The sequence below is a fragment of the Lactuca saligna genome, chromosome 5, assembly GCF_052625555.1.
Source record: "Lactuca saligna cultivar CGN05327 chromosome 5, ASM5262555v1, whole genome shotgun sequence".
NCBI lineage: Eukaryota > Viridiplantae > Streptophyta > Magnoliopsida > Asterales > Asteraceae > Lactuca > Lactuca saligna.
This window is the reverse complement of record NC_136421.1, coordinates 52,034,089-52,044,411: the sequence shown is the minus strand read 5'-3', so window position 1 is coordinate 52,044,411 and position 10,323 is coordinate 52,034,089. Positions and strand designations below refer to the sequence as shown.

General features: G+C 38.2%; 1 protein-coding gene across 1 annotated transcript; it reads right to left on the bottom strand.

Annotated features, from left to right (window-relative positions):
* Nucleotides 1-5,119: 5,119 nt before the first annotated feature.
* LOC145048268 (putative clathrin assembly protein At2g25430) lies at nucleotides 5,120-7,997 on the bottom strand. Its single transcript, XM_078996714.1, has 2 exons — nucleotides 7,702-7,997; nucleotides 5,120-7,233 (listed from the first exon to the last, which is right to left on the bottom strand). The coding sequence occupies exon 2, from the start codon at nucleotides 7,203-7,205 to the stop codon at nucleotides 5,361-5,363; it is 1,845 nt and encodes a 614-aa protein (XP_078852840.1). The 5' UTR covers nucleotides 7,206-7,233; nucleotides 7,702-7,997; the 3' UTR covers nucleotides 5,120-5,360.
* Between the last annotated feature and the right edge of the window lie 2,326 nt (nucleotides 7,998-10,323).

The following is a 10,323-nucleotide window of genomic DNA, read 5'->3' as shown; positions in this document are numbered from 1 at the left end:
TCATATAATATATTAATAAATCATAATAACCTCTCTCTTCACAAATCATCCTATCATGTTGCTTTGGTGAAGGCAACCCAAAAGAACCATGCACAACCGGGTCAAGTACATACCAAATATAGTTACGGGCTTAGACACTAATCCAACAGTCTCCCACTTGGATAAATCTAGTAACTACAATCCGATCAACAATCGTAGCTCTCAAAGACGCTGTCGAACTCTGATCATATCAGTAACCTGTCCTTTAGATAAGGGATCGTATAGTCCTCCGTTCTAGTTATCATGCGGACAATTACATGGAACATAGTCATACTTATTGTCAAACAGTTTTTTTCTCGATCTCTGATTTGTCTGACATAGAACTTAATTGAACACATCAATTCAGTCCTGACCGGGCCTAGCACATAAGTCAAACCAAATCATCGAAGGGCCCAAATATCTCTTTTACCCTCTCAGGATAAAAGGAACAGATAAAATTTGACTTATATGCATTTACCATTCACTCATCAAATCATACACAACAATGCGTTTTATAACATCAAGTTACTGATGCGTTTACGCATTATCAATGCACAATCAAAAAGCAAACAATAAACCATATATCTAGGTTTTAAGACCATATGATATTATCATCTTGCGATCACTCGAGATAAATTCCATTAAGTGATGCGAGCAAGCGCGGGTTTAATCTAATGCTCAAATCAAATTCATAAGCACTCATAAACATTGCAGCAAACCTTTGCTATGTCTAATACACTTCACACAATCTACAAACCAATTCATGACAATCTTCTTTCATACCTACTCCCAAAGTATGAGCGACTGTGGAACGTTCGAATAATCTTATTATTCAGGAAGTCAAAACATGCAAAGTGAAACAATAGGTAAATAATTCACATAAGACAATAAATTTACTTATAAATAATACTCATTTATTTAATCATCAAATGTCAATTACATTTATCTATTACACATTTCGAAACTATCTAATCTGAACTAATATCGTCCTTCAGCCCGATGCTCCTAGCATGCTGCAAGTGCTTAACCCTATTCAGTCCCTTCATAAGGGGATCTGCTAGGTTATCCTCCGACGATACCCTCTTCACTACGAGGAGTCCCTCTTCCACCCGATGTCGAATAAAATGATATTTTCTGTCGATATGTCGAGATCTGTCATGATCCCTCAATTCCTTGGTCAACGCAACCGCTCCTTCATTATCACATAAAATTTCCATAGGCTCCTTTATGGCTGGCACAACTCCAAGGTCTCCAATGAAGTTCTTCAACCATATCGCCTCCTTTGACGCTTCACTCACTGTTATATACTCTGATTCGCATGTTGAATCAGCTATAGTCTCCTGCTTGGAACTTTTCCAAGTCACTACTCCTCCATTTATGGTAAAGACCCAACCTCACTGTGAACGGTAGTTGTCCCTATCGGTTTGAAAACTAGCATCACTATACCCTCTCACCCTTAAGTCATCATTCCTACCGAGGACTAGAAACCATTCCTTGGTCCTCCGAAGGTACTTAAGAATATTCTTGACTGCGGTCCAATGTTCTTTGACAGGGTTCCCTTGATATCTGTTGACCATGCTCAAAGCGAAGGCCACATCAGGGCGAGTACAAGTCATAACATACATAATCGAGCCAAATGTGGAAGCTTATGGTACTTGGCTCATCTCTGCTATCTCGACTTCGGTACTCGGGCTTTGAGTCTTACTCAACTTGGCATTACTTTGGATTGGTAACTCCCCTTCTTAGAATTCTCCAAATTAAAATGCTTTAGTAACTTGTCTAAGTAAGTATTCTGACTAAGTCCTATTAGTCTTTTACTTCTGTTTCCCACTATCCTTATTCCCAAAATATAGGCAGCCTCTCCGAGATCCTTCATAGCGAAGCACTTCCCAAGCCAGGACTTGACTTCCTGCAGCGTTAGGATGTCGTTTCCTATGAGTAGTATGTCATCGACATACAATACGAGGAAGCTAACTATAATCCCACTCGATTTGACATATACACATGATTCATCCTCGCTTCGCAAAAAACCAAACTCTCTGACTTTCTCATCGAAACAAAGATTCCATCTGCGAGATGCTTGTTTCGGTCCATAAATGGACTTCTCAAGCTTACACACTCTATTAGTGTGCTTTGCATCAACAAAACCCTCTGGATGAGCCATGTAAACATCCTCAGCCAACTTCCTATTAAGGAAAGCGGTTTTGACATACATCTGCCATATCTCATAGTCATGAAATGCAGCAATGGCTAGCATGACCCTAATAGACTTTATCTTCGCAACTGGTGCGAAGCTTTCATTATAGTCAACTCCAGGAGTTTGAGTGAAACCCCTCGCAACCAATCGTGCCTTATAGGTGTGTACATTCCCATCCATTTCGGTCTTCTTCTTGAAGATCCACTTGCACCCGACCGTCTTTCAACCTGGCACATTGTCAACCAAGTTCCATACTTGGTTGTCATACATGGACTGAATCTCGTTGTCCATTGTCTCTTTCCACTTTGCAGACTCCGGGCCTGCCATGGCTTCCTTATAGCTGTTAGGTTCATCCAGATTCACTAGTGTACTATCACTAATGAACGTATCCCCTTCTTTAGTAATACGACAACCATAAAACTTGGGTTGGGATAGTTTCATGCATTGCACTATCCATTTGGATTGTTTCTTCATAAAAATATATTTGTAAATGTATCAAGTTTTGCATACTTATTTATTGTTCATAATCGTTTCCAAGTGTTTTGCGACTCGTATGAGTATTATTTGATCTATATGATTGTGTTTGGATTTTGATATTTAAGAAGCTTTTACTTGAGATACATTTACCTAATATTGTTTATTCACTTGTGAAGTTTATATAAGATTTGTCATAAATGATAATGTACTTTGACTGATGTAATCTTTTACCCCAAGCTAACTTTTGATGTTGATTTTGTTGCTTTGAGAAGGTACGGGTTTGTCATTGGTGTATGAACCATATTGTTCATTCATAATGTTTAACCCTGTGATCGTACTCAGTAGGCTCCCCATGGGTTAAAACCTATTGTTGATAAGTTTTTGCAGGTTAGTAGATATTGTCAGAAACTTAGGAGACTTATATAGAAGACCTTTGGGTTGTAATGTCTTCTTAAACCTTGGTTTTGATATATGTTGCGACACTCTCGCAAGAAATGTTTGTTTTTATTAAAACACTAAAGGGAAATCTCCAATAAAGTTCTAATATTTTACGCCAGTTGCTAAAACTTCGGAATGGCCCGCCGTGGCCGGTTTCGCAGATTTAGCTGGTATTCCGGCTTTTTTCGTTATTTCGTCAAAATATTAGGACTTCTTCGTTAATTTGGGTAAAACTTCATAATAAACCTTTTATCAATATATTAAAAATGCTTTTTTTTCAATGCATGTATTTTTTTCATTTCTTTTTGTACAACGTTATATATTCAGTTTTAAAGTCACAAAATATAGAAAAAAGATATGTATACAGTCCAAAAAAACTAACAAACTTTATAAATTTGTCTAAAAACCTTTACCGAAGATAGAGTGCTCCATGATTGCAAGATGAAATTCATACAAAATTATTGTATATTTTCTTTTGATTGCAACATTGATCTAAGCACTGTGATAACCACAAAAACATACGTAATAATACTAATTAGGTATACTTAAATCTATGCGATAACCTTTCTCGTTAATACTCATTTTCTTCTTCATTATATTGCTTGTTTAAAACCTTAATCTATCTGCCCTCTTTCTTCCTCTGTTTCTTTCTATCTATTGCAGAATTAGGAAGGATGCGATAAGGGATACATACACACACCCCTCATATAGATCTTTGTCTTTCCTTTTTATGTGCACACACAAGCATAAAACGTTTTAGATTTGGAACGTGTGTGTGCGTGTGTGAAATGAGGGTATTAAAGTTCAAACGAATCTATGTTTTGTGGTCTAGCCAAGACAAGGCTAGCTGCTACCAAGATGTTGCTACTATCATTGGCATATTAAGATACAAGTTTAATATGAGCGTGTTGAAATGCATGATTCAACAGAAAATGAGTATTAACGAGAAAGGCTGTCCCATAGATTTAAGTATATCTGATTAATATTATTACATATGTTTTGTGGTTATCCTAATACTTAGACTAATCTTGAAATCAAAAGAGAATATACTATATTTTTTGTATGAATTTCATTTTGCAATCATGGAACACTATATATTCCAGTAAAGCTTTTCAGATAAATTTATGAAGTTTGTTAGTATTTTGCATTGTATCAATAATTTTTCTAAATTTCGTGACTTTAAAACTGACTATATAACATTATATAAAAAGAAATAAAAAAATACACTCATTGAAAAACAAACCATTTTTAATATATTAATAAAATGGTTATTTTAAAGTTTTAGCTGAATTAACGAAAAAGTTCCAATATTTTGACGAACTAACGAAAAAAACCGAAATACTGGCTAAATCTGCGAAACCATCCACAGAAAGTTATTTCAAAGTTTTAGCCAGGATTCTATCATTTTTTGTAAACAAAATTTAATTTTGAATTAAACCGTAAACTAGCCTAAAATATTGGGATTTTATTGAAGATTTCCCAAACAATAAATGTTTAAAAAATGTTATTTGGAACCATTATCCGCGTATCAACTCTGTAAAACATTTAATCTAAACTTTGATGACGTTTTCCTCAAACTAAACACTTAAAATTAATTATTTTTTTTAATTAAAGACTATTTCAAATAGGACAATTAAAGCACCAGGTTTACATCAAAACCTTGCCCGGATCTTAGTAATAGATCTGACAACATTCAACAAAATTCTTATCTCTTATAAAACTAGCATATTTTCTTGAATCTCATGCATTTGAAACTCCCAAGACTATTCAACTTATACAAATTAATTTATGATTAATTAAAATATTATGATTTGTAACTCTTGAAAGTCTTCCTATCACGCTATTTAATTGATGAGTTAAATGAAATACTTAGGAAATATTTACCCTATATAACAAAATAAAGCATCTAGTAGCACTTCTCTTTTTTGGGTAAAGATATCAATTACTACATAAATATTTCAAGCAAAATAAAGCTAGTTATGAATATCATTTTAATAGAAAAACAAAGATATCATGATTTGAACAAAAAAAACACCCATCTTTACATTCATCCCACAATACCCAAATACGTTGTCGTTTATCTTTCTCTCCCCTCACTAGAAATGCAGTATCGATTATCACACATGAAAAGATACATTGAAAATTTTAAAAACAAAAAAAAAAAAATGTAAAAGTATGATGATGATGATGAAAGAAAAAAAAAAAATACAAAATAGACATTATGTAAAAATCAGTAAGTAGGATAATAGTACCCGGATCCATTTACAGGTGGATACCCATACGGTTGACCCGGAGCTCCATATCCACCATTATTGAGTTTAGTCAAACTACCTTGACCTTGCATTCCTTCTCTAGCATACTGTTGCCACACCACCTGTTCTTGAACAAGCAACTGTTGCTTTTTCTCCATATCCGCCATTTGAACATAAGAAGGTGGAGGAACAGTTAGAGACGCTGCAAACGGGTCACCCGCGATTGTCTGAACCGACCCGTCAGGTGCCGGAAGTGCCAACACCCGTGTGGCGGTCTTCCCCGGCAACGCCACACTACTAGCACTGCCGCCAGATAACCCGGCGGTGCTCACATGTTGTCTCACTATTCCTTGATCATACATTCCATTCAAAAGCAACGGGTCAAGCCCACCGCCCATTGCCGCCTTCTGTTTCTCAAGATTACTAGCGGTCTCCACCAACGCAAGCTCCCAGTCAGCTTTTCCAGGATCCGCCGCCGGATTCTGCCACGCAGACGTCACCTCCGCCTCGCCGGAGGACGACCCGAACGCTTCCCATTTCCCGGTGTTTCCTCCGGCGAATAAAGCTAATGCGAATTTGTTCCCTTGGTCGTCGGCGGTTAACGTGTCTTCTCGTAAATCGAGTAAATCTCCGGCGGGTTGTGGTGGTGGTGGCGGCGGTGGCGGTGGCTCAGCCACCGGAGGCGGTGGCGGTGTGTATGTTTCCGGTGCTGGTAATGCCTTGATTTCGTTCATGTTAATCGGTTCTTCTTTAACAACAATTTCGGGTTTCTTTTCGGGGCTTTTTGAAACATTTGCTCGATCTCTAACAAATTCTTCTAAAGTTTCTAGTAATTTTGCTGTTATTCTTTGAACTTCTGGATAATCTGAAGATCTTGCAATACCCATGTCTTTACACCAATTGTAAAACCCTACAAGTTCATCGATTTGTTTAGCTGCACTTACATAAGCATCGAATGATTTTACACAATCTTGATATTCCATATCAAAGAATCGATCGAGTAAAATAGCTAAAACTTCACATATATCTGCATAAAGTTTGAAGCTTTCTTGGATAACAGGGTACAAAGCAGCCAATACCATTCTACTGTTTCTTGCAAGACCCGTGGGTCGACATGACAGGATCCGATCCAATAGCCTCTGTAAATGATCCATTTTTCCAAAGATTCTTTCGGGTTCCATTTCTCTTAATGGGGTTATGGATTTTTTATCCCCCTCTCGAACATCTCCTGAAGATCTTGACCTTCTCATGTTTCCACCATATCCAGGGGATTCGAAGTCATTGTAGCCACGTGATGGTGGGGAATTCCAGCGATCTTCTCTGAATTTGTCAGGTTCTTGGATGCCATTGTTGTTTTGTTTCCTTTCATAAGCAACTAAATCAAGCTTTTGATCGAGGTAAAAGCCGTAAGTTCTTACGAAAGTGGAGTGATCCCATGAATTTGAATGAGCTTCATCGCGGAAATCTGCCATGTTAAGCAACCGTGTTCCTTTTCTGGTTGCGTACATGATTTCCTGTTGAAAAACCATGTCGCCATCGTTTAACAATCGGTGGATGAGAACTAAGCATTTGAGTGCTACGATCCAATCACGAGTCTTGCTTAATCGTTTTGATAGTGAGTGAACACAGGCACTGACATAGCCACGTGAGAAGGATGTGAGCTGTATGATCTCTCGGATGTATTTTTCACTAGCGGGATCATCGTCGTGACTGGTGGCTTTGACTATGGCTACCTCTAGCTCTGGAGCCATATTGCTAGCTACCTTGGCTATTCCAATACTCGTTTGATCTTTCACAGCTCCCATGGCCTTCCGAAACGCCATTGTTCTTCACTATTCTTCTGGTAAAACCCTAGAAAACCAAAAACGAATCGAGTGCATTAGAATTACCTACATACCTAAGAAGAGAAATCGCAAAGGTTTCATCGATTACAAAAGGTTAGATGAAAGTAATACTTAGTTTGATTCCATTGATATGATCGAATCTAGAAACAATTAAAATCGAAGAAATGGAAAATGATATTCGATAATCTAGATGCCATCGTTATTTGACATTTTTGCAGCTCCATAAATCATAAATACAGCTCGTTGAAGACACATAATTAATATAACAACTGATAATTTATCATCACGACATCAGGATCCATCATTAATTGATTTTCTAGTTCGGAATAACGGAAGTCAAATTCAAATTAACCATTCATCCACACTCACCTACACGGTTCCATGACAAATTACTAAATAAATCCACCGAAAACTTCAGATTTCATTTCCAATTGAGATATCGTTTTAACAAAATTGAAATCAGTTCGAATCGTACCTTTAAATATCTACAACAGATAAAAAGGAAAAATCGGTGGATGAGCAGATCCGTTGACTTTATAGACTATCCAGTCCACGTTTAGATCTGAAGTCGAAGAAGAAACTTATGGTGGCGCGTCTTCTCTTCGTCTAGCCGGAGATCTCTCTCTCTCTCTCTCTCTCTCTCTGAAATTTCTGTAGAGAGAGAAGAGGAATGGAATAAGAGGTGGGGTTGTTGAATATGGACCGTTGGATGAATGTGAACTGGAGAACAGAGGAAGCTTCTATGGTCTATGTATGAAGAATAAATGATATCAGCACATCGATTTATTTTCCTTCGTTATTTGTATCATGGAAAAACAAAACATTGTTTTCTCTTTAAATATATTTTATATCTATAAAATAATAAATAATCGTTCGAAATTATTAATAAAATTACATAGAATTGCAAAAAAAGGTTCATCTAACCGTAGATCTATGTTGCGGGAGGTATTTTTTTCGACTATGGATTGTTTATGTCGGTGACAGCAACATTGAAAGCGCTTGGTTAATAGATACGTGAGGATTGTATGAGTTTGCATGCTCTGAGTCGCCCGTGTCACCACTTAGATGGTCTTGTTAAATTTAATGACGAGGTTGATAACATGAGCGGACATATTGTTGGTATTCAAAAGTCGCCACCCAATGAACCGGATGCCGGCCCCAATGAAGGGCTGGTGTTGGATGCTTAGCTTCTTTATCATGTGTTTAAGCTACCTATCACTAGTGTTAAAAGCATCTATCATAACTGTCGTATGACTTTCTCTCAAACTTTGAAAGCTGCCATTTCCAAGGTGGTTGCGCATCTTGGGTTTGTTGAAGTGTGGGTTACATTGTTAATTCTTCCTAAGTGTATTCTTTAGTTGTTCAGGCTCAATAATAGACAAGAGGGTAGGTATGGGAACCTGAAGTCCTAGCAACATCGTAATATCCTAAGCGCATTAGCTACTTGGGGTACAATAGTGTAACACCTAGTTTTAGTGATGTTCTAATTTCGTGACATTGGGACATAATTTGATCAAGTGAAGGTTGTTAGCTTCAAAGGAATAGATTTTAGACCTTTTCGGATGTTGATAATGTTGGATTAAGTGATTAAAGCCCTCGATTTATGTCTTGAAGCAAAAGGGTAGAATTAGAAAGGTGATATCTCGGGCTTCTTGCATGAATTAAGGATTTTTCTTTGATATATTTTTAGTCAAAAGTAACTAGATATAATTGTAGGACTCGTCAATACTATTTTATGCATATAAAGAACGTCAAAAAACGGAATTGAAACGAAGAAGTTATGGTAGTTTGAAGTTGAATTGGAACTTGGGAATTTTTCCCTATGTTGTGCAAAGGTGCTGAAATATGGATGCGAGTTTAATGACCTACGGTGGGTATAGGTTATGTAGCACCTGGTTCCCGGTACGTACTCCTTGCTATTTACTTTCTTAAAAAAAATGTATTTTGCCTTGGACTCAGCGAGTTGATGGGCCAACTCACCGAGTAGGAGTGGGACAAGGTGCGGGAGTTAGACTTTAGACTCGGCGAGTCGGTCCCCGGACTCGGCGAGTAGGCCGTGGTTAGGCAAAAACCCTAATCCGGGTGTTTGCACCTTATTTAAACACTCTATCTTGGCCTCCTTTGTCCCTAACACTTCCAGAGAGCAGTAGAGCGAGACCCTAGCCCCCCATATTGTTCTTAAGAGTGTTTTTGGCCTTGTGAAGGAGGTTGGAGCTTAGAAGAAGAAAGAGGTGGTCGAAGAGTGCAAGGAAAGGAGTAGATCCGAACTCTACTCAGGGAGAAGTTTCCATTCAGGTAGAAAAGTCTCTACCTTGATCTTTATATCATTAGTTACCATTTTTGTCCCAAATTGGTGGTTTTCAATCCCTAAAACACCAAACGCCATGTGTGGTGCTTAATGATCCGAAAGGAATTCTGATCTGGACTTATTGGATGAATTAGTAGCATAAAGTTCATGTGGTTGAAGTGATTGAGGTCCCCATTGAGTCTATGACCTCTTGAAGAGTTTGGTTTTGGCCTTTTGAGCTTATAGGGCCATGCATGCACGTAAAGTTTGCAACTTTACGTGATAAGCATGCTCAAGGAACATGGATCTATGGTTTGGAAGCGTTGCAAGTTTCAGAATCGGTCAGTATGGGAAATAAGTCATAGGGACTCGACGAGTCCCAAGGAGGAACTCGGCGAGTCCCATGAAGATGGCCTTAGACTCGCTGAGTTGGATGAACAACTTGGTGAGTCCTATGAAGATTGCCTGGTACTCGGCGAGTTGTTCTTCAAACTCGGCGAGTCGGGTCACGAGTCGGTTCAATCTTCCCAAGTCATGAGTAAAGGGTGATTCAGTGAGTGGGAAGAAGGACTGGTTAAGTAGGACCGCGTTAGTAGGAAAAGGACCTGGCGAGTCCATGCCATGAATCGGCGAGTCCAGTCAAATGGACATTGACTTTGACCAAGGAGTTGACCTTGGGCCAAGGGAGGGTCAGTCTTTTGACCTAAGGGTATTTATGGGTGTCTAACCTATGTTTATGGTTTATAGCCGGAGGATTTGCGATCCAGCAGTCAGACGCTCAGCAAGCAGACTTCAGTAGCTACTTTCGAG